General features: G+C 52.7%; 1 protein-coding gene across 7 annotated transcripts; it reads right to left on the bottom strand.

Annotated features, from left to right (window-relative positions):
* On the bottom strand, window positions 1–24,748 carry IKBKG (inhibitor of nuclear factor kappa B kinase regulatory subunit gamma). 7 transcript variants are annotated; one of them, XM_051837452.2, is made up of 10 exons: window positions 24,601–24,748; window positions 20,452–20,650; window positions 17,023–17,234; window positions 14,377–14,495; window positions 13,460–13,612; window positions 10,830–10,926; window positions 8,993–9,127; window positions 8,599–8,741; window positions 7,921–7,982; window positions 1–7,641 (listed from the first exon to the last, which is right to left on the bottom strand). In XM_051837452.2, exons 2-10 carry the CDS (start codon window positions 20,636–20,638, stop codon window positions 7,499–7,501), a joined length of 1,251 nt encoding a protein of 416 aa, XP_051693412.1. In that variant the 5' UTR covers window positions 20,639–20,650; window positions 24,601–24,748; the 3' UTR covers window positions 1–7,498. The 7 variants fall into 7 exon arrangements, with proteins under 7 accessions (XP_051693412.1, XP_051693410.1, XP_051693411.1 ...); XM_051837450.2 differs by having other exon boundaries at window positions 8,993–9,136; window positions 24,601–24,746; XM_051837451.2 differs by having other exon boundaries at window positions 8,993–9,136; window positions 14,377–14,492; window positions 24,601–24,746.
* Between the last annotated feature and the right edge of the window lies 1 nt (window position 24,749).

Below are 24,749 nucleotides of genomic sequence, written 5' to 3'. Positions count from 1 at the left end.
TAGGATGCCTTTCCATTTATTAGTAAGCAGATTGTTTATTGCTGGTACATAGAAAAACAAGTGATTTTTACATGTTGACCTTGTAACCTTGGGGCTTTCCAAATACAGGATCATGTCATCTGCAAATACAGATCATTTTACTTTTTATCTCCAATTTAGGGTTTGTTTTTTTTTTTGCTGTTTTGTTTTTTTTTTCTAGGTGCTCTGGCTAAAAAGCCAGTTTATGCTAAATACAAGTGATAAAAATGGGCATCATTCCCAACAATTGTACGACATTAGCAAAAGGTTTTTCACAAACGTCCATTATCATGGTTAGGAAGTTCTCTTACATATCTAGTTTGCTGAGTTTTTTCATCACAGAAGAGGGGGGCAGTGTGGCACAGCCACTGCCTGCAATGCCAGCATCCTCTATGGGCACCAGTTCATGTCCCTGCTTCTCCAAATGCTGGAGACCCTGCCACTCATGTGGGGGACCTGCATGAAGCTCCTCACTTCAGCCTGGCCCGGGTGCATTATCAGGGAGCTGGATTCAAAGTGGAGCAGCTAGGACTCAAACCAGTGTTCCAATATGGGATGTCAGCATTGCAAGCATGGCTTAACCCAGTATGTCACATTACCAGCCCCCTTTTCTTTTTTCATAAGGACACAACTCATGTTGATTTAGGGACCACCCTGCTCCAGTTTTATTTCATCTTGATTATATATGGAAAGGTATCATTTCCAAACAAAGTTACATTCACAAGTACCAGGAGTTAGGACCTGAACATATGGGGGGGGGGGGGGGGTGTCACACTTCAACCCACAACAGTGGATCTCACTCAGCTGTTCTCAGCTCTTCAGAAAAGAAGACAAAAATCACACACTCTCTCTCTCTCTCTGCCTCTTTAACTTTGCCTTCCAAATAAGTAAATTTTTTAAAGAAATCACAGGATGATCTCCATGGACACAGAGAAAGCACTGTGACCGTTGTCCTCAACTCAAACCTTGACTCTGGCAGAAAACCTAGGTATGTACCACAGTAAACACCTCTTGCTCAGTCACAGGGTATTCGGCAGGTCTTCGATTGAAAACTTCTGCAACCAAAAACAGCCGTAACCGCACGGGAGGAAAGCTTTGAGTTTGTTCACAAACTCTCGCTCCTGATTCTTCCTTTGCATTTCTGTCAGGTCAGTAGCAAACTTAGCAATCTGAGTGCTCTCTCATTTTTCCTTAGTCCGACCGTGTCCCTGTTATCCTCTGAGCACGTCCTTATTTTTCTAAGACAAGATGCTCCAGCTCATCCCGTGCCTTCTCCGCCCTCACCCTAGCCTCAGTCATCTCTCTAGCAAGTCCAATTCTGTGTTTTGAAATTCAAACGCAGGGGTTGGCGGGCTCACTGCTGTTGAGATGTCATCAATCCACGCCTCTGAAGTGATGGCGCTGGGAAACATGTGTACACATAGACCATACCCAATGTGTCCACTCAGCCCTGTTAGGGTTGTTTTCTCTACCTGCCTGTATATTGAAAACCATGAGTTCATACCGATAACTCCAATTCCAATTGCCTTCTCCATTTCCATAAACTCCTTTTCCCAACAGCAAGAAATATGGGTCTCATTTTCATTTCCATATTTACCACAAAGACAATGTCTCAAGCCCATCAGGCTATTACCCAACTTTTCATGTTTCTTGCCAGGGACCCTTACCCCACCCAAGGACACTGCCACCCTCACTGAGTATGCCTTCCTCATACATGTCTCTGACTCTCTCAACAATTTTGTTGCACATGACATTGCTGTACTCAATAGGGACATTCTTCACACTGATCCCCAAATCCCTTCCACTGCCTTTGCCAGATGTCCCCCTCCTTGAGAGGGCTCCAATGCCAAGGGCTTTTGGGAAAAAAGTGGAAGAAGGGCAGGCAAGGGATGGAGGTAGGAAGGCAGGCCAGCAAGGAAGCCAGCAGGAAGTATCATTATTTCTCTTTAATTCAAAAGGTAGAGAGAGAGGGAAGGAGGAAGAGAGAAAATATCTTCCATCTACTGCTTTACTTTCCAATTGCCCACAACAGCTAGGGCTGGGCCAGGACAAAGCCAGGAGCCAAGAACGCAATCCAGGTCACCTATACAGGTGGCAGGCACTCAAGTACCTGAACTTTCACCTGCTGCCTCCCAGGACATGCATCAGCAGGAAGCTGGAATCAGAAGTGGGGGTGTGACTCAAACTCACTGATAGGAGATGCGGTTGTCCCCAGTCAACTTAACCTGTGTGCCAAACACCCACCCCTCTGCTAACAGTTTTATTGCTTGGATGTAAGTCCCTTTCTGTAACTTATTGCCTTTTTGAGCCTTTTCTCTTCAAATTTTTTTCAGGGCAGTTGTCCTGACATCTCTGTGTAATGGCTCAGTGTCTGAAATTTCTATCTAATGGAAGCTTCCCTACTCTGGATACCTAGGGTCACTGTGCTTACTTAGTCTTCACTGGATACTGCTTGTTCTGCCATGCTTTCCAGGGTGGACAAACAGACCTTTAAGCTGGCCACTGCCACCTGGATGCAGGCAGAGGCCTTACTTCCCAGGAAGCAGCATTTGTCTACTATAGCTCTGCCAGACAGAAGTCAGAACCCAGCTCCAGGTTGTAACACTAGGAACCAATGGAATCAATGGAATTCCTCAAAAGCTGCTCTCCCTGTCTCCCAGCTTCCTGACTCACCAGCATCTCCCACCCCGGTCCACTGCATTCTGTTCCTCCAGGGATGCAAGGAACCAGCGGCTGTCCACCCCTCAGGGGGTGCGGAGACTGTAAAGAAAGCAAGCTCAGCACAGCTGAGGGGCTGCTGCCGATCTCTGTGGTTGTTATCAATGCTGAGCTGTGTGGAAAGTCCAGAGTGGGCTCAGCCTGCTTCATGCCACACGGTCAGTCACCCATTCTCCCCTGTACAGGAGCATCCGAGGTCACCTGTCAAATATAGCTTGGGGGGAGGATGTAAATGTTCCTCATTTCTCATGTTTACATCTGCACTTTCATGAGCTATTACAGGAGGCTGCACAGGGCCTGTTAAACAACATCTTTTAAAATAACAGCTTTATGGAGACTGAATTCACACACTGCACAATTCACCCATGTGAAGTAGGAGTCAGTGGCTTGTATGTTCACAGACACGTTCAACCATCACCACGACCAATTTCTCATCACCCGTCAGCACTTGCTCCCTAGTACCCTCAGCTCCTCCAGCCCTAGGCAACCACCAGCTTTCCTTAGCCAACACCTGAAGCCCTCAACATAATTACAACCCACTGGGAACTCGAGGTTTGTGCCTGGTCTAAACCAGTGCTTTCTACCATTGCCCCTTCTCTCTGGGGCTAGGCACTGCTTGAATTGCTTGAGATCCATCATCACATCAAGAACTTTAGATGGCATTCTGCCCATTTTACAGACAAGGAAACTAAGGCTCAGAGAGATTAACTAAGGGGTACATTAGGACTGCTCTGTGTGGCCATGTCTGTGGTCATCTATATTTTATAAGCCAACATGATATACCCACACAAATTCTGAAAAAATTAAAGACAAAAAGCTTCTAAGACGTCTTCCCAAGTTGGTCACCCTACAGTCCCTAGAAAAAGGCTTCCATGTTATCATCTCTAACACATACAGTGGTTTCTACCGAGCATGATTTATGGTGACAAGATGATGTCTGCGAAAATAAGAGTGACAGAGGGGCCAGCACTGTGGTATAGCGGGTAAAGCCACTGCCTGCAGGTGCCAGCACTCCATATGGGCGCAGTTCATGTCCCGGCTGCTCCACTTCTGATCCGGCTCTCTGCTATGGCCTGGGAAAGCAGTAGACGATGGCCCAAGTCCTTGGGTCCCTGCACCCACATGGGAGACCTCGAAGAAGCTCCTGGCTCCTGGCTTCAGATCGGCTCAGCTCCAGCTGTTGTGGCCAATTGAGAGAAGCAGTGGATGGAAGACCTCTCTCTATCTCTATCTTTTTCTTTCTCTCTCTCTCTCTCTCTCTCTCCTGGCTTCAGATTGGCTCAGCTCCGGCTGTTGTGGCCAATTGAGAGAAGCAGTGGATGGAAGACCGATCTCTCTCTCTCTCTCTAAACTTTGACCTTCAAATAAATAAATAATTTAAAAAAAAAAAGAGTGACAGAAATCCTGATGGAGCTTCAAGATAAGCCTGTGCCACTCTGTGCTGAGCATTCATTGTCCCAGGGATTCTGCCTGACCAGGACAAATAGGCCTCTGCTCTCCCTCTAGTGGAGAAAGAGAAAACAAAACAAAACAGAATGGTCATTTCAACTGCCAGGCAAGGAATTAGAACGGGGCAACGGGATTGAAGACAAACACTACGTTTAGATGAAGGAAGTGCTGTTTAAACTTAGACTGGGGTGACAGAAAGAAATCAGCCACACAAAGATTCGTGGAAAGAACCTTCCAGGCAGAGGGGACAATCAGGACAAAGACTTAAGACAAGTGGTACATGTTGGAGGGAAAGTCCAGTGTCACGTGGCTGGCCCAGCAGGCTGGCAGAAGGACAGGAAACAGGGCTCAGCAGCCCAAAGGTTCTGTGAGCCAGGCTTGCGTGGGCCTTCGGTTTCAAGAATGACAGAAAGCCACTGAAGGGCTTGAAGCACAGTAGAAACAGCAGCCAGCTGGCCCAGATGGAGACTAGATGGCCCCACACCTGCAAAGGCTGAACCCATACAAAACTCTGCAGCCTGGTGGCCATCAGCAACCTAAGCAGAGTCCCTCTGGCAGAACTGCCGGACTTAAAAAATCGAAGGCACGTGCCTTCAGTCTGCACTTGCCATAACATGTGGGCCCTGGAACGTAATACCCCATTCTACGGTAAGCAAGGGCCCCAGAAACACACACACATCCAAACCCTGAAGCTGTGAACATGACCTTATTTGTGTAAAGGGTCATGGCACATGCGATGAAGGTAAGGATCCTGACTGCCTAGGTGGGCCCTACATCCAATAACAGAAGAGAATACACAGATAAAAGTAGTAGAGAAGGCCATGTGGTCAGAGAGGCAGAGACCTGCAAGAGGGGTCAACAAGCTGAGAACACCAGTGAGTGCCAGCAACCACCAGACGCTAGGAAGGCAGGCCCAGATTGAATCTCTCAGAGCCTGCAGAAGCAAATACCACTGATGACTAGACGTCCAATTTCTAGCTTCCAAACCCATAGAAGAAAGGGGTTTTCTTGTATGAAGTCACCAAGTTTGCGCTGATTTTTACAGCAGCCACAGGAAGCCCACACACACACACACACTCATACACTCCCCTACAAGTGATGTTGTAGGGACTGGTGTTGTACAGAGGGTTAAGCCACTGCCTGCAATGCCAGGATCCCATATAGGCACAACTTTGAGTCTCAGCTGCTCCACTTCTGATCCAGCTCCCTACTAATGCACCTGAGAAAGCAGCAGCAGATGGCCCAAGTACTCCCTGCCACCCACACGGGAGAGCAGGATGAAGTTCCAGGCTTCTGACTTCAGCCAAGCACAGCCCTGGCCACTGTGGCCATTTGGGGAGTGAACCAGCAGATGAAAGATTGAAAGATTGAAAGATCTCGATCTCTCTCTCTCTCTCTCTCTGTATGACTTTGCCTTTCAAATACATTTTTTTAAACGTGCCCTTATAACAAAACCATAGTGCCCACAGAGAACCTGTCTGCCTTTAACACTTCCCCAAGTACATTGGGGCCATTCCTCCAGGGCAGGCGCTGAGAAAGCCCCCAGCCCAGGCTTTGTTTCAGAAAGCCTTTAAGCTAATTGCAGTCAGCCACATCACTGTCAAGCAACAGGAAAGCCTGTGCAAAAGATCAGGGGTAGATTCACAACACCCCAATCCCAGCTCAAGGAGCTTGGCGGAGGTGGGAAGAGGATCCAGGCACTGAGGAGTCAGCAGTGCGAACACGTCACACTCTTTCTCACTTCCAACCTGTCTTCCTTTACTAGATTTACAGAGCTAACACTCATGGCTGTAAGCACTCGTGCTGGTCAGGAAAACTCATTCTTTAAAAAAAAAAAAACATTAGATTTATTTAATAGGCTATCCCGTTATGCATTTGTATAGGAAACATATCAAATAAAGCATGTCTAGCAAATGACATCAACAGAACTGATAGACAAAGTCCGACTTAAAGTGTAGTAGGTGGGGATTAACACAATCTATATACTATTCATGGGAACTTCAGAAGTGTAAATTGTAGAATGACATACTTGCTTAATTTATTCATTAGCTTTCTTTTGACAATAGAATTCTACATAAACACACACATAAAATTATAGAGTGGCCTCAGCACCCTCCTAGTTAGCATTTCTTTGAGTTAGATTACAAGAATAAAACAATTCAAAAGACATATACTCCCTGTGTACCTCACACACCAACCCAAGTGGTACCCTACTCCTTGTAAGACAGACAATTCATCTGATTCTAGATAGATTCAGCATAAGTAAAAAAAAATCTTATGAACATTAGCATGTTTTCAACACATCATGGAAATACATTCAGAGAGAGGGAGTACTCAGTGTGGTCAGTAAGGCTCTTTGCACGCACAAGAACAGATTTCTGTGTTAGAAAAAGCCAAGTAGACACGTGTGAAGCAGCCTCTGTCAAAGCACGCATGGTCACAGCAACTCCAAGCCCAAAGCAGTGAGAACAAACGGATCAATGTGACGACGTAAAGGTAAACAAATTCAACGTCAAAAATCACTAGCAGCAAAGTCAATGTGGGAAAAGATACTTGCAATTGCTATCACAGACAAAAGCTAACCGTGCTAATGACCAACCACCTTCTAGAAACCAAGGAACAAAACTTAATGACTGAATAGGAAAATGTATAAAAGGTACGAACAGCCCATTCCCAACAGAGGAACTGAAAAGGGCCTTCAACTCTGAAGACACTTAACGCCATTAGCTGATAGCAAAACACAACAGGTTCACCCTCCTGCTCCTTGGCACGGGTACAGACAAACCATGGGAGCAGAAAACCAAGCTCCAGGGAGGCGGGGGTTGCAGTGCTGCTGCCAAGACACGTGAATAATGCACAAGGATGTTTTCTGACAACAAAAGACTGCAAGCAGCACCAACACTGTTAAATACAATGTGGCCTGGTCACACGGTGGACACCACACAGCCCAAGAGGAGAGGCTGAGTCAGTGCTGGCAGGAAGATCTCCCTGAGGGCCCCAGCCTCCACTCTTGACTTGGGCAGGGAGTGGGGGTGGGAGACTGGGGAGGAGGAGAGGGAAGAGGAGGAAAGATCAGCCCCAGAGGCAAGTGGTTCAAGCGGAGGGATGGGTACAAAAAGAGTAGAGCATCAGGCCTAACGGCGGCTCCAGGCACCACGTGAGATGTGACCCGGCAGACCCAAGGGCTGGAGTGCAGGCCCTCGGCCCGCTCCAGGGGACTGACGCAGCAGCCACTCTTTCTCACGAGTCCTTAGCTCTGGGCAAGGTACAGTCCTGGGCGTGGCGTCTGCAGCGGCCTTTGAGTGCGCTGGCCCTACTCGATGCACTCCATGACGTGTATCTGCAGGGTGTCCATATCGGGAGCCTGATATTGGCACTTAGGACAACAGAAGTCAGGCGGCTCCTCTGGGGGGCTTCTCCTCTGGTTGCTCAGCGTCAGATAGAAGGAGTGGTGGGCTGGGAAAAAGAACAGGTGTGGCTGTGAAGGCTTTGTGCTTAGCTCCAGTACAGATCGGAGGGGAGGGTGGACAGGCACTGAGACGTGACCCATGTGTGGCCAGCAGCCACCACCACAGGACTTTCCTCCCTTAGCCTTCGGCCAACACAGCTCCCACTCAACTCCCACCCCGACCCCCGACAGGCTCTGGAGAGCAACAAGGAGGCCAAGACTTGACACTCTTCGGCTCGCAACCTGCCTCCCCCACCTCCTCCCGTAGCCCGTGTATTCTCCCTCACCTGGGGCAGGGGGCAGAGGGGGCTGGGAGACCTCTACATGCCGCTTCCTCAGATCCTCAATCCTGTGAAAACAGAAGTCATTGGATCGGATGAGTAGCTGGTTTTACAAAGCTCCTAGCTGAATTAGCAAGAAAAGCTGTGGGCAGAACACGGGGGCGGGGGGGGGGGGGAGGGGAAGAGAGGGGAGGGGAGGGGAAGAGAGGGGAGGGGAGGGGGAGGGGGGAGGGGAAGGGAGGGGAGAGGGGAAAGGAGGGGAGAGGGAGAGAGGGGGAGGGGAAGGGGAGAGGAGGGGGAGGGGAGAGGAGGGGGAGGGGAAGGGGAGAGGAGGGGGAGAGGGAGGGGGAGGGGAGAGGAGGGGGAGGGGAGAGGAGGGGGAGAGGAGGGAGGGGGAGAGGAGGGAGGGGGAGGGGGAGAGGAGGGAGGGGGAGGGGGAGGGGAGAGGAGGGGGAGAGGAGGGAGGGGGAGGGGAGAGGAGGGGGAGGGGAGAGGAGGGGGAGAGGAGGGAGGGGGAGGGGAGAGGAGGGGGAGGGGGAGAGGAGGGAGGGGAAGGGGAGGGGGAGAGGAGGGAGGGGAGGGGAAGGAGGAGAGGGAGGGGAGGGGAGGCGGGGAGGGCAGTGGCTCCTAACCCGCACGGTTCCCACAGGTGCTGCGCTCGTGCTGGCGCCCCCAGAGGCCCACCTGGCTGACTCCTGACAGCTGGCCTTCAGCTTGCTGTACTCCCTCTGCAGCTGCTCCAGCTGCTCCTGCAGCAGCTCCTTCTTTTCAGCCAGCTTCTCCCGGGCCTGCCTCTCAGCCTGGAAGTCTGCCTTGTAGATATCCGCCTGCCAACGCGAGACAGGGACGTGCTCGCCACCTATCGGCCTCTCTGGGGGCACACTAGGTGGGGCACTAGGGATGGAAGCCGAGCCCGCTCCTGCCCTCCCTGACCCCACATCAGCATGGACCACAGAGAGCTCAAGGAGCGAGGCAGGGGCTCAGGAGTCTCCAAGCGGCCACCAGAGACAAGGCCAGGCTGCGGTGCCAGGGTGGGCCCAACTCGTCACGTGCCACTCCGGCCAGAGGAGAACCTCACCTGGGCCTTCAGGACTGGCACGGTCTCCATCACCATCTTGTGCTGCTCGGCCTCCTCCTTCAACTTGTCAATCACTTCTTGCTTGGCCACCAGGGCCTCCTCGGCCTGCCGGAGCTGCTGCTTCAGATCCTCCAGCTGCATCCCCTAGAGACGGGTGAGCGACACTGACCAGGCCTCCCAGGCCAGCACTACTCCAGTGAGGAGAACTGACAGGGACAAGAGTGGCCCTGGCTGGCCCCAGCCCCTTGCATTTGAAGGCCGATCACAAGAGCTCAGTATGGGCAGCGAAGGCGGCATTTTGTCACAACACAAGAGGGCAGAAGAAATGCTCAAGGTTTTCTTGGGACGTGTTAAGAATCGCAGGACTGCCGGCGCCGCGGCTCACTAGGCTAATCCTCAGCCTTGCGGCGCCGGCACACCGGGTTCTAGTCCCGGTCGGGGCACCGGATTCTGTCCCAGTTGCCCCTCTTCCAGGCCAGCTCTCTGCTGCGGCCAGGGAATGCAGTGGAGGATGGCCCAAGTACTTGGACCCTGCACCCCATGGGAGACCAGGAGAAGTACCTGGCTCCTGCCATCGGATCAGTGCGCTGCGGCCGGCGCACCGCACCAGCCATGGCGGCCACTGGAGGGTGAACCAACAGCAAAGGAAGACCTTTCTCTCTATCTCTCTCTCTCACTGTCCACTCTGCCTGTCAAAAAAAAAAAAAAAGAATCGCAGGACTGAGGGGACCTTGGAGGTTATCCCACAGAATCTCCCACCTGGGCAGCTGTTCACCTCACAGAATCCAGCAGGCCAGGCCTCCTCCTCAAAGGACAGGAGCCATGTGCCTTCCTGAGACTGCCCACTCTGCAGTGAGCCAGTCCCACACACTAACACTCCACTGACTGCATGCCTGCCCACACACAGCCAGAGGTCTACTCAGCCCATCTGGATATCACACCCCTACACACACAGATACATACATTCACAGGCACGCACACACGTGTGCACGCATGTACACACACCACACCACAGCAAGACCTCTCTCTGAAGATTTTCTTTATTTTTATTTTTTTTTATTTGACAGGTAGAGTTATAGACAGTGAGAGAGAGAGAGACAGAGAGAAAGGGCTTCCTTCTGTTGGTTCACTCCCCAAATGGCCACCACGGCCGGCGCTGCACCAATCCGAAGCCAGGAGCCAGGTGCCTCCTCCTGGTCTCTCATGCAGGTGCAGGGGCCCAAGCACTTGGGCCATCCTCCACTGACTTTCTGGGCCACAGCAGAGAGCTAGACTGGAAGAGGAGCAACCGGGACTAGAACCCGGTGCCCACATTGGTTGCCGGCGCCGCAGGCGGAAGATTAACCAAGTGAGCCAGGCGCCGACCCCTCTCTGAAGATTAAGTAGCCATTTTTGTAACTAGCTCTTCCTCGTGTGACCTGGTTTCAGCCTTAATCCTTATAAATCTCCTCTGAGTACAGCCACAGTTGACAATTAGGTCAACTTGAGCCAGCTTAGGGCTGATGAGAACAAACAGAAAAGGGCCCCCATCCATTATCGGGGCGTACCTCAGGTCAAGGAATCCAAGTCAGGAGACTGGCAGAGAATGTCTGGAGGGAGCGAACAGCCAAGGGCACAAGCATGCCCCCAGCTCCACAGAGCTCATCACAAGGCCCTGGGCCAGCACAATGGGACGCCGGGGCAGCCTGCTGACGGGCCAAGGCTGATGTACAACAAGGCCCAAGGCTCCCCATATTCTGTGCTCACAACTGGAACCCTGATAAAGGTCTAGGGCAAGTCAAGTGTCCCTCCCAAAAGCTAATTCTAAGGAGAGGGAGACAAGGCCAGCCCTACTTACCCGCTTCCGCTCACCGCTCACCATGCTGTTCTTGATGTGGTTGTCATAGTCCTGGAAGAGCTGGTGATATGCCACCTGCAACTGGGCCAGCTTCCGCCTGAAAAAAAGGAGCTTTACTGGAGAAATTGCATCGTCCGAGGCCAGCCACAGCTTAGTCTGCCTCCAACTCTATCCTCTTCATTCATACCTTGTCATAGACCCGGAAAAGGAGCTTTCAAGAATGCCTTTGAGGGGCTGGCACTGTGGCACAGCAGGTAAAGCCACTGCCTGCAGTGCTGGCATCCCATATAGGCGCTGGTTTGAGTCCTGGCTGCTCCACTTCCGATCCAGCTCTCTGCTATGGCCTGGGAAAGGACAGCCCAAATCCTTGGGCCACTGCACCCACGAGGGAGACCCAGAAGAAGCTCCTGGCTCCTGGCTTTGGACTTTGGATCAGCATAACTCTGGCCATTGCAGCCAACTGGCCAATTGGGGAGTGAACCAGCGGATGCAAGACATATCTCTCTCTCTCTCTGTCTCTCTCTCTCCTTCTGTCTCTGGGTAACTCTTTCAGATAAATAAATAAATCTTTTAAAAAAGAATGCCTTTGAATGCCTCAGGCTCAATTCTGAGGCAACCCTAGCTGACTACAAGTCTTACTGAACCTCAATTGCTTCCAAAATAGTAAAGATTACTTTCCTTAACACTTAACATTGTTTTTTGACAGGCAGAGTTAGACAGTGAGAGAGAGAGACAGAGAGAAAGGTCTTCCTTCCGTTGGTTCACCCCCCAAATGGCCGCTATGGCTGGTGCACTGTGCGGATCTGAAGCCAGAAGCCAGGTGCTCCTCCTGGTCTCCCATGCGGGTGCAGGGCCCAAGCACTTGGGCCATCCTCCACTGCTTTCCCGGGCCATAGCAGAGAGCTGGACTGGAAGAGGAGCAACCGGGACAGAATCCGGCGCCCCGACTGGGACTAGAACCCGGAGTACTGGTGCCACAGGCGGAGGATTAGCCTAGTGAGCCGTGGCACCTGCCGACACTAACATTTTTAAATGTTTACAGTAAAATGGAACTATCCTGCACTCTTTTTTTAAAGACTAATTTATTTTTTTATTTGAAAGTCAGAATTAGAAAGAAAGAGTGCACTATCATCCATTCACTGGTTTACTCCCCAAATGGCCACAACAGCCAGGGCTGGGCCAGGTTGAAATCAGGAGCCAGGAGCCTTAGTGGGGTCTCCCAGGTGAGTGCAGGGCACCAAGTACTTTCCCAGGCACATTAGCAGGGGGCTGGATCGGAAGTGGAGTAGCCAGGACTCGAAGCCAGCACTGAGGGTAACGGCTTAAGCTTCTATGCCACAGCACCAGCCCCTATCCTGCATTCTTCAAATATGTCAACTTCAGGAGTAAGCATTTGGCCTAGCAGTTAAAACACCTACATCGCACATCAGAGTGCCTAGGTTCAATTCCCAGCTCTGCCACCAATTCCAGCTCCCTGCCAATGCAGACCCTACGAAGCAGCAGTGAGGAATGAATTAGCTGTGTCCTTGCCACCCATATGGGAGACCAGGGGCCACTGGCAGCTTCTGTGGAGTGAACCAGTAAGTGAGAGTGCTCTTAGCTTGCTCATTCTCTCTCTGCTTCTCAAATAAGTAAAACAAGTTTTCAAAAAATTTTAGAAAGATTTCAACCTCACGAAAAACACAAACCAGGGAATTGTTCTAGACACGACACTCAAAAAGCACACCAAGTGGCCGGCACTGTGGCATAACAGGTAAAGCCACCACCCCTGACGCCAGCATCCCATATGGACACCAGTTCGAAGTCCTGGCTGCTCTAATTCCAAACCAGCTCCCTGCTCATGTGCCTGGGAAAGCAGCAGAGGATGTCCCAAGCCCTTGGGCCCCTGAACCCACATAGGAGACCTGGAAGAAACTCTGGGCTCCTGACTCCTGGTTCTGGACCAGCCCAGCTTTAGCCATTCTGGCCATTTGGGAAGTGAACCAGCAAACAGAAGATCGCTGTCTCTCTCTCTCTCTCTCTCTCTCTCTCTCTCTAACTCTGCTTTTCAAAGAAATAAATAAATGTTTAAAAACAAAAACATGCCAAGGAAAGAAACTCAGGGTCCTGGGCAGGATGCTAGTAGAAGGCTTCCAAGAACACGTATAAGACACATGATTGGGGCCGGCACTGTGGCATAGCAGGTTAAGCCTCCACCTGCAGTGCTGGCATCCCAGATGGGCGCCGGTTCAAGTCCCAGCTGTTCCACTTCCAATCCAGCTCTCTGCTATGGCCTGGGACAGCAGTTGAGGATGGCCCAAGTGCTTGGGCCCCTGCACCTAGATGGGAGACCTGGAGGAAGCTCCTGGCTCCTGGCTTCGGCTTGGCTCAGCTCCAGCCATTGTGGCTATTTGGGGACTGAACCCGTGGATGGAAGACCTTTCTCTCTCTCTCTATAACTCTGCTTCTCAAATAAATAAATAAATCTTTAAAAAGAAAAAAAAAAGATGCATGGTTGACTCCACCTCAGCAAGTCTGACGGAGAGTTGGCCCTCACACATAAGCGGTCACCATAAGGGGGCCCAGGAAGTAGGAAAAAAATCCTAGGCCCTCTGGTCACTGCCCCCACCCCACTCTTCCCGCCGACTCACTTTTCCTCTGAGGCAGCCTGGCGCTCCATGCGCAGGGCGGCCTCCACGCTCTGGCTCTGCATGCGCAGCTGGTCCACCTGCACGCTGTGCTGCTGCTGCAGCGCCTCCCGCTCACTCTCCAGCTGCCTGGCCTGCTCACTGGCTGCCCGGGCCCTGACAAAGGGAAGGGAAAGATTGAGGACAGAGGAAAGACCAGCAGCAGGGGCTGTAAGCCAGCAGCAGGCCGAAGGGGTCAGCTTCCGAGCATTTTGTGACCAAAGATGGGAGCAACGGCAGGGGCCAGCACGTAAGCAGCTCTGTAGGGGCCCAGCAGGCCCGCAAAATCACGGCAGGTGGGACTCCAAGCGTGTTCAAAACATCTCTAGCAGGCTCGTTTGTAAGTGGATCGTTTTATACAGCCCACAAGTGATGTTGTAAGTGTCCAAATGGCCCTTGGCAGGAAAAAGGGTCCCCAAGCCTGAAAGCCCTCACTGTCTGCCCCGGGAGTTCTCATTCGCAAGTAGACGTCTCCAAGCTGCTGCTGTCCCTGAGCAGAGTCCCGGTGGGAAGCCTTTTGGGCTGTGCCCCTCCCAGTGGGAGGAGCCTGAGGAGGGGCTTCCCCAGTCCCCATGTGCAGCTGCTGCCCTTTACTTGATCAACCACAGCTGTGGTCTTGGGGAGTGCCTTGAAACACCTCCTAAGGGAATTATCCAAACTCCAGCCCAAGGTCAGAGCCCAAAATCACTAGCTAGGACCCAGGTCCCGCATGCCTGGTCCAGAGCTCTCCCAAACGTGTCCTGATGAGATGGGGGTGTTTCAGGCAGTGACCTCCAGTCCATCCTCTCACAGAGGAGCCCCACAAGCGGCACTGAGGCCCACCCTCTTCTTCTACGGATCCTGGAAGTGGCCTCCAGAGTACACTAGCCCTCCCCACTCACCTGCCCTCCAAAGCCTCTCGCTCCTTAGTGGCAGCCTCCAAGCGACTCTGGCTCTCCTGGAGCTCCCCAAGCAAGGATGTCACCTGAGCTTTCACAGAGGCCTTGTCCTCGGCCATCTGCTGCAGGAGAAAAAGGCAATTCCTGTTAGCCAAGTAGCTGAGGCTTCTCTCCAGCCTCAGCACCCCCAAACCCAGTACCCTGGGATCCCATCAGCCCACAGCCACTTGACCCTCCCCGATCCCCTACCATCACCATCTGCTAATGGTTGAGGCACATTTTTCCCATGGCTTCCTTCCACTTCTCATAGTACCCTCCCCTCCTGATCCCACCATGGCAACTGAGGCAGTGGAAAAGGATGGAGTTCCGAGAGGCCACACTTCCGAGCCCCTTCCCCATCCATCAGACCCCAAAGGGCTGCAGGAGCACAGAGGCCCTCAGTCACAAGACGCTACTAAGGTTGGCCACTGCCCCAGCAAGCAGGCTGTAACAGTTGTGAAAGGAGAAGAGACATAAAGGCAATAAAGAAAATACATGCTCTGCTCCACCCGCCCAGGACACTAGAAGCTGAGAGCCTTTGCAAAGCAAGAGTGGATACTGGATTTTGTTAAATACTGAGAACTGGGGACAGGCATTTGGCATAGTGGCTGAGCAAACACTTGGGACATCCACATTCCATATCACAGTGCCTCGGTTTGAGTCCAAGCTCCTCTTGGGATTCCAGTTTCCTCCTAACGTACACCCTAGGAGGCCACAGGTCACGGCTCAAGTAGCTGGGTCCCTGCCACACAGATGAGGACACAGACTGAACTCCTGGCTCTTGGCTTCAGCTTGGCCCTGCTCTGGCTGTTGCAGGCATCTGGGGAGTGAAGCAGCCTCCCTACTTCCCTCCCTCTCTCCCCCCACCTCTCTCTCTCCCCCACCTCTCTCTCTCCCCCACGTCTGTCTGTCTGTCTGTCTGTCTCTCTCTCTCTCTCTCTCTCATAAATAAAAACAAACCACTGCTCCGAGAGACCTGACCAGACTCTAACAGGCTTCCAGCAGCCTAGGGCCGCATCCTGGGAGACCTCAGCCCCTTTTTCAGCTCCTGTCTGGAAACCCTCAGGGCCATCAGCACAACGTACTGCTCTTCCTGCCCAACACCTGAGCCAGGCCCCAGCCCTCTCTCCTGGGGTATTTTCTAAAAAGGACCCAGCACTGTGACTCCGGCTTCTGTCCCTTTGGCACGTCTGCATCTCTCCCACAGCCCGGAAGTGCCTTCCTCCAGGACCCGAGAGCCATTCCTGTAACAGCGGTCTCCAGGAAGGACGATGGCCGCAGGCTCCCAGGGTCCCTGGGCACAGAATCCTGACTTCCACGGTTGGCAGCTCACAGACACGCTGGCCTCGTTGCATTGACACGGGGCGCCCCCTGTCGCTTTCACTTGAGCCCCTTCCCCTCCTGATCCCCCACCCCCGACCCTCCCTCGCAAACGCCTCTGCAGCCTGGGACGGCCACTGCTCAGTCTGTCCTCTACTGGTGGGAGTGAGTGGAGAGGCTGTTCCCAACATGTGCTTTATCTGTCTCTCACCTGGTGTCCTCATAGAGAGAGAAGAGACACAGAGGCTCATAGGGAGAAGGCCACATGACAGAGACAGGAAGGATGTAGCGAGGGCTGAGGACGCCAGTTTCCCAGCAGCACTAGGAGCTGCGGAGGGACAGAGCACGTTTTCCTCACGGCCCTGGAAGGAGTCTGCCCTGCCACACCCTGGTCTCCGGCTTCAGGCTTCCGGCTTCTGGCTTCCAGAACTGGGAGACAACAAATCTCTGGTGTTTAAGCCCCTGGCCTGGGGCACTCTGTTCCAGCAGCCACGGGAAACTCATAGTATCCCCAAATACACAATAAATACCTTGAGCAGGCACTCCCAGCAGTGAGTCATGCTGGCCCCATGGGACTCGCCTCAAGGGATGGGAGCCCGGCAGCAGCCAGTCTCCTGTGCCTGTGCCTACTTTGACTCTCCCAGCTGTCACAGGGATACTGGGACCAGCCGAGTTCTGACACAAGGGCCCGATACGCCCTCATCAGTACACACCAAGCACACTTGGGGGTCTCACAGTGCAGAACCTGGGGCCACAGGCCCTGTGCCTCCTAGACCCAGGTCTGGCCTGGCCCAGCCACTAGGGCATAACCTCCAACCCCAGAAAACACTGCCTGACAAGGGTACCCAGGTTTACCCAGGGCCTAGGACCCTGTCAGGAGGCCTATGCTAGCAACACAGTGGACAGTGCAGGTCTGCCCTCGGTGCTGCCTGTCCACAGCACCTACAGTCCAGCCTGGTGAGCTTCCCTGGGTGACAATGCCCCATGCCTGGGGGCCCACCTCACTTGAGCGAGAATCAGGCACTGTCTGCACAACACCCTGGGGATGGGGGGAAGACACTGGCAGGCTGGCACCTGTTCTCTCCTGGACCGTGGCCTTTCCCTGTAATAAACCATACTGTGAGTACGGCGGCTCTTCTGAGTGCCATGAGTCCTCCCAGAGAATCACTGGGCCAGAGGGTGCCCTTGAAGACCCCTGAGTTACGCACTCCCCATGGGAACACCAGCATCCCTGAGGGGCCCACAGGCGGGACTAGAGCGCCCGGTTCCCGGGGACAGCCCCCCCACTACCTGCTGGCATCTCTTCAGGTGCTCCACCTCCTGCAGGGCCTGCTCTCTCTGCCTCTTCAGGTCGAGCTTCTCCAGGTTCAGTCTCTCCACCAGTTTCCTGGCCTCCTGGAACTTGCACAGGAGGAACTCCTTCTCCTCCCTCTGGCTGACCTGGAAACGCAGCAGCTCCTCACAGCGCTCCCGCAGCATCTGGTTGCTCTGCCGGATGGCATCTGGCGCAGGAGACACAGCAGGAGGGAAGTGAGCACCAGCAGCCGGGCAGCCTGGCCAACCAGCCCTGCCCATGGCCAAACGTGCCTGAGGCAGGGCCACCCATCACAGCCTCCTGCCCGTAATACCAGGCTTCTCAAAGGAACTTCTCAAAGGAACTGGTAACTTTCAAGTGCTCCCTGTTAGATATTTGCTTAAATGCCTCTGAAGTCTCTCCAACGAAACAGTAAACATATCAGCTTCACTGGAAAGTATGTGCCAAACGTTACTTTCTTTGTGAGCAGCTAGCTCTCTAAGTCACCCGGCTTCTGGTTCAGTCCAAAACACGCCTGCCCTGAGCTCCTCAGTTCGGTCCTCCCCCGCCTACATCTCTGGTGTCTTCAGGATCAAGGGGTCCTAACACAGCTGCATACTCGGGATGGCCACGAAAGCAGACTTCACTGTGGCCTTGCTGGCTTTGATGGGGCAAGGTAGGTGCCTGTCTAAGCTTCAGTGCCTGCCTCTGCGTATTCGACAGGGACAAGAACACCTGCCCTCTAAGCAGCAGCAGCAGACACAGTGTTTGTGCAGAAACTCAAAAAAGAGCAGTCTTTGGCCGGCGCCGCGGCTCACTAGGCTAATCCTCCGCCTAGCGGCGCCGGCACACCGGGTTCTAGTCCCGGTCGGGGCGCCGGATTCTGTCCCAGTTGCCCCTCTTCCAGGCCAGCCCTCTGCTGTGGCCAGGGAGTGCAGTGGAGGATGGCCCAGGTGCTTGGGCCCTGCACCCCATGGGGAGACCAGGAAAAGCACCTGGCTCCTGGCTCCTGCCATCGGATCAGCGCGGTGCGCCGGCCGCAGCGCACCGGCCGTGGCGGCCATTGGAGGGTGAACCAACGGCAAAAGGAAGACCTTTCTCTCTGTCTCTCTCTCTCTCACTATCCACTCTGCCTGTCAATAAATAAATAAATAAATAAATAAATAAATAAGAGCAGTCTTCTTCTCGCCAGACTAAGCCATGAGCATATATCAGTGCCAGCGGCAGGTGGCTGGCAGAGGCCAGAGGAGAGGAAAGCCACATACCCAGCGACCACCCCAGGTAGAGGAAGAAGCATCTGACAAAAGCGATCAGTGACGTGCAAGGTTCTAGGGCAACCACAGAACCGTATCCAACAGAGGTAGACAGTAGTTTCACATCACTGAATGTTCCAAACCCTTGGCCATCACTGCTGCCTGCCCACTCAACCCGAGTCTCAACTTGTGTGCAATGTCTTTTAAATTTCTTTTTAGTGACGTAAAAATTCATGTAACATCAAATTCACCATTTTAACTATTTTAAAGTATAGTCATCCAGTGGTTTTTAGCTAATGAAGCTGTAAGATCATGCAACCATCAGCACTACCTAATTCCAGAACATTCCCAGCACCCCAGAAAGAAACCCCAAACCCAGCAGCATTCTCTCCCGTAGGCCCCCTGCCCGCACTCCTGGCGTCCACTCAACTGCTTTCTGTCTCTGAGACATGTCACGTGAATACAGGCAAGCTCTTCCGGGAAGTTTCTTCATAAACGTTCTGAGCAAACACTGTACCCTCCCTTGTTTGGTTTCACAGCCTACCTATAGACACAATCATGAGCACCTTGGGGGACAATCACCTTCAGGGCCCCGGGGGTCTCACATGCTGCCCCCCAAGCTTTATCCAGCTTCCCAGTTGGAGGCAATATAGCCTCAAGTCTCCACTTGCTGCCAGAGACTTAGCAAAGCTGTTGTGCTGAACACACAGTCTAGGAGGCAGAAGAGCCGAGCCACCACAGGCCATGGCATGAGCCCTGCACAACTGCTCTGAAATGCTCTGGGCCCCTAGGGATGAGCAGAGGCCCCGATCTGGCTGCCAGCTCTATGTGCATGACTTGTTCTGAAGACCCCAGCACAGTGGGTCCCACTCAAGGACAACTGTGACTCCCAGGGGACTGGAGGGGCACTATTGGCACCTGTGAGTAGAAGCCAGGGATACTGCTCACCATGCCACAATGGCTAGGACAGCCCTCACCACAGAGAATTAGCTGGCCCCAGAGGTCAACAGAACTGAGGTAGAAGACACTGCTGCTCTGTGCTCAAGACAGGGCCTCGGGGCCAGCGCCGTGGCATAGTGGGTAAAGCCGCCGTCTGCAGTGCCACCATCCCATATGGGCGCTGGTTCTAGACCCACTGCTCCACTTCCGATCTAGCTCTCTGCTATGGCCTGGGAAAGCAGAAGATGGCCCAAGTCCTCAGGCCCCTGCACCCGCATAGGAGACCCAGAAGAAGCTCCTGGCTCCCAGCTTGGGATCAGCACAGCTCTGGCCGTTGAGGCCATCTGCAGAGTGAACAAGCGGATGGAAGGCCTCTCTTTCTCTGTATGCCTCTGCCTCTCTGTAATTCTGCCTTTCAGATAAATAAATCTAAAAAAAAAAAAAAAAGGCGGGGCCTCTCCAATGCAACCTTCAAGGAAACCAAGCAGTCTCTTGGTGGCTAGCTGTCTCCTAGGAAGAGGACACACATTCCAGACCCAGGTCTGCTCCCTGCGTGCATGGCATCTGCCAGCACCACTCCCTGAGGCCACAGAGCACGTGACTCATCAGCAAAAGACCCTACATCACATCCAACACTCACTTAAGGAGGTGGGGAATGGGACTACAACTGTGGCAAGAGCCACTGGCCAACTAGGACATGAATGGCCAACTAAAGACACAACTGAGGCATCAGCTACCCCACTGCAGCAGGGGTCATGCCTCTCATGCTGGTCAACACCACCTCCTCTCAGGGTGGGCCACACCCACTTCCCAGGACAGGCCACAGCACCCCCCTCTCAAACAAGACCGCAACCCACCCCAGGAAAGTCTGAGTCCCCTCCCAGGGAAGAGGTCCTCTGAGGCTGGGCCACGCTGGTCCAGCCTGGAAGTGTCAGTCCAGCCCCAGAGTCCCTGGGGGTCAGCCAAGGCAGCCCACTTCTGCTGCCCACCCCTGCTTTCTCCCATCTCCTTCCCTTCTCTGCCTCAGTACTGACCCTGCCATGCACCTCGGTCTGCTCCCAGGGAACCCCGCCTGGAACCAGGAGGCAAGGTAGCTACGCTGGAAGCACAAGCTGGCTCTCGGGGTGCCCTCGCCCCACACCCAGCAGACGCAGAGGTGCACGAGAGAAGCCTTGCCTTCAGCAGGACCAGATCCCCTGACTTTGTGCCCCACCTACTTGCTGTCCACCTCACCTCGGAGCTCTTGGTTCTCCTCCAGACAGCGCTGGAGAGCGTCAGGAGCACCCTGCTCTGCGGGCAGATGCAGCATGGCCGGCTTCCCCAGAGAAGACTCTTCAGGCAGCACGTCCTGGTCCCCGGCCGGGCCGCCGCTGGGCTGCACCATCTCACACAGCTGGTTCTTCCAGGGCTGCCTGCTCATCCAAGGCACGCTCTTCGAGAAAGGCAGCAAAGGCATCCCATGAGACCCAGGGGAATTCTCATCCCCAGCAGGATAAGTACACTCTGTGCAGGAGCTCTGGGGCCATGAAGGCAAAATGCTGATCCCTCTGGCCGAAATGGGGTTTCGATCTAAGAGGTCACAAACACCCTCATTCCGAAGGAAGATGCTGAACCACCTCTGTGAGACTTGCACAGGCCATGGCTTAGCACTGGTTACGGACTCTGTACCAGCACCCATCTTCAGGATGCACACCTAAGGCAGGAACTTTGCCAGAGGCAGAAAACTAAGGATTATTGTAGCAGGAGACATCGGTGTGCGCTGGGACCCCTACCCTTACACAGACCCTCAAGCCGGAGGGGATGTTCCCTCCCAAGTACTGTAGGCTGCATGGTAGCCCCAAAACCTATAAATGCAACTTTATTTGGGAAAAGTATCTTTGCAGATGTAAACTAAGGGCCTTGATCAAAATGAGAGCTTGCTGGGTTATTCAGGTGGGCCTTAAATCCATTAACAAGTGTCTTTATAAAAGACAAAAGACAGAGGAAAACATGCAAGGAAGAAAGCCAGGTGAAAACAGTCAGAAGGGGCCAGCATTGTGGTGTAACGGGTTAAGCCACCATCCCATATAGGCACTGGTTCAAGGCCTGATTACTCCACTTCCAATCCAGCTCCCTGCTAATGCACCCAGGAAAGCAGCGGAAGATGGCTCAAGTGCTTGGGTCCCTGTACCCAAGTGCGAGACCCAAATGAAGTTCCTGGCTCCTGGTTTCAGCCTGGCCTGGCCCTGGCCATTGCAGCCATCTGGGGAGTGAAACGGCAGACAGAACATCTCTCTCTCTCCATCCTACCCTCTCTATCTGCCTTTCAAATAAATAAATCTTTTTTTAAAAAAAATGAAGCAGATAGTGGCCAGGGAGTGCAGTGGAGGATGGCCCAAGTCCTTGGGCCCTGCACCCCATGGGAGACCAGGAGAAGTACCTGGCTCCTGCCATCGGATCAGCGCGGTGCACCGGCCGCAGTGCGCCGGCCGCAGCGGCCATTGGAGGGTGAACCAACGGCAAAGGAAGACCTTTCTCTCTCTCTCTCTCTCTCTCACTGTGCACTCTGCCTGTCAAAAAAAAAAAGAAGCAGATAATAAAGAGATGTGGCCACATGCCAAGGAAAAATCAGAGCCACCAGAAGCTGGAAGAGACGAGAGAGAACCCTCTCCTCTCAGCCTCTGGGGCTGCAGTCCTGTCGACTTTTTGCTTTCCAACTACTGTCCTCCAGAACCACGAGATTACATTTCGGGTGCTTTAAGCCACCAAGCTTGTGGTCACTGCCTACAGCAGTCCTCACAGACCTAGCAAGAGGGGCTCTGAGTCCACTAACAGTCTAACAAGTGTAGCCCCTGGAGTCAGATATGCGCTGAGGAATCTTCAAAGTGGGAGCTGGCCTGACACAGTTGAGGAAGAAGACAGGCTGAGCCGCCTGTGTTTTCTTAGAAACCAGAGCTGGTGCGTGGGGAACAGCACCAACCCCAGGACCTTTTAAATCCTGCCAAGAAGACCGAGCACCAGGAGGAAGTGGCCAACCCCAATGCAAGTCTCCAGAAGCAGGCTTGACATGAAGGAATGTCACTTTAACACCAAATAAACTTGGCCACTTGGACTATAACACTGATCTTGTCCCAGTGAATATCCGCTGACCTAACCCTCTTCCTCCACACAGTTTCCTTCCCTGGCTTCCAGAACAGCCAGCCCATTCTCCCAGTTTCCTGTCTACCTTACTGGCCGCTCCTACTCAGGCTGCTTCTCTGGGATGCCACCCCCTTCATCTTGGGATGCTCCACGACTCTGTCCTGGGCACTTCTGCTCTTCCTGAACTCCATTCTTTCCCAGGCAACTTTCCATGAGGCCTCTTGGTTTTAACCTCTAGTTAAATGCTGATAATGTCCAAAATTAGATCTCTATCCTGAACTCCAGGCATGGATCAAACTCCACGTCTACTCAGATACCTAGTAGTCTTGTCAAAACTAACTTCTCTAAAATTCCAGACACTCTACAAACACCAGTTCCACCCAAAGCCTTCCTTATCAGTTGGTGGCAAACCTAACCTCCATTTATCACAAGAAACTTAGAGGAGTCCTTTGCTACTCCTTTGTCTTGCAGTTCACATCTAACCCATCAGGAAATGCTGCCAAAACATATCCCAGGATTCATCTGGTGACTCTAGGCAATTAACCTATTTTAGGTGCCATAGTATTATGCTTATGGTCCTTAAAGTCCTTTCTTAGCAAGATGTATAGTGAAATATTAACAGAGGATATCTGAAATTCACTTCAAAATGAAGAGGGAACTCCTGGATACATAGCCAATAAAAATGAAAACACAAGTCCACATATGAATGCATGAGGGATTACTCATAACAGTCAGAGTGGAAACAACCCAAATGTCCATCAACTCACTAATAAATTAGATGTAGTACATCCACACGCTATCATATGAACCAATCTTGCAACTATTGTGCTGAGAGGAAGAAACAAGTCACAGAAGAGCTCATATGGTATAATCCCACGTGTATGAGCTGCCCAGAATATGCAAATTCATACAGACAGAAAGTAAATTAGTGGCTGCTTAGGAGTGGTAGGGAGGTAAGGTGCGTGGTGGTGACAGTAGCTAACAACACAGGGTTTCTTCAGGAGGACGGGGGTTGTACACTTTAAATGGGTGAATTGCGTGGCATGTGAAGTACTTCATTAAAGCTCTTATTGAAAATAATTCTGGGGGCTGGCGCTGTAGCGCAGCGGGTTAATGCCCTGGCCTGAAGCACCGGCATCCTCAATGGGTGCCAGTTCTAGTCCTGGCCGCTCCACTTCTGACCCAGCTCTCTGCTGTGGCCTGGGAAAGCAGTACAAGATGGCCCAACTCCTTGGGCCCCTGCACCCGCGTGGGAGACCCAGAAGAAGCTCCTGGCTCCTGGCTTCAGATTGGCGCAGCTCTGGCCATTGCAGCCAATTGGGGAGTGAACCATCGGATGGAAGGAAGACCTCTCTCTCTCTCTCTCTCTCTCTCTCTGCTTCTCCTCTCTCTGTGTAACTCTGACTTTCAAATAAAATAAAACAAATAAATCTTTAAAAAAATAATTCTGATTATGGTAAGTCTAAATTAAATTGTGCATCAATTGATCCTTGGAGATGGGTACATTGGATTTAATTAGGCTTATCTTTGCACTTTTGCATATTTTTTAAATTTTCAATAAAAATGATCAAAGCATCATCATCGTTCACCTGGATTGAGGCAATAATCGCTTAATGGGCACGCTGCTTCTATCCTTGCCCCTACAGTCTACTGTCTCTCCCCACCGCGGCCACAGCAATCAGTATAAAAGAAAAGTCCCATCACATCGCTCCTCTGAGAACCGTACCATGGCTCCCTATCACTTTCAGACTAAATAGCCAGTGCCTACAACGGCCTACAAAAAGACCCTGTATCACCCTAGTCCCCCATTTCTTCCTTTCCAACTGTTCTCACCTCCCTCCCTTGGTCTCCTTGCTGTTGCTCAAATGTGCTAGGACGGCCCGTTCATGAAGATCGCAGAAACGATATTAAGATCAGGGAGATAGTAAGTTTTTTTGCAAAACAAGCAAACTGAGGCCCATGGGGTAAGATAGTTTGCTGGCAGACTATAACTGGCCGCCTTTTTTAAAAATCTCAAGCGCTCACAAGTTTGCTTATCAGAAAATGTCTCCAAACTAGAAAGAGTCCTCACCCTAGGGGCATGGTTAGGCTCCGTGGCTCCGGTACCGCCCAAACAACCCGGCCCGCCTTGGCCCGTGCTCAACAAGTGCGGCAGCACCGGCTGGGGACCCAAGAGGAGGGGGAGCCTGGACGTCCGGGGCAGTCTCGAGGGCAGTGCCGCGCCCACCCAAGGGATCCGGTCTTGGCGGAAGAGAACCTCACCTGTCAGCAGAGTTGGTTAGAGTGAGCAGGACAGGAGCAGAAGGCTCCGAGAGCTCTGAGGACCCCGGCGTTCTAAGAAGGTCCGGGTTCGGCAGTCGCCCTTCCCTTCCCCGCTGTTTAACCCCCCGCTTCCGGCTTCCGGTGTCGTA

This window comes from Oryctolagus cuniculus, chromosome X, assembly GCF_964237555.1.
Source record: "Oryctolagus cuniculus chromosome X, mOryCun1.1, whole genome shotgun sequence".
Lineage (NCBI taxonomy): Eukaryota > Metazoa > Chordata > Mammalia > Lagomorpha > Leporidae > Oryctolagus > Oryctolagus cuniculus.
Note: the sequence above shows the minus strand (reverse complement) of the source record. Positions and strands in the feature narration are given on the sequence as shown.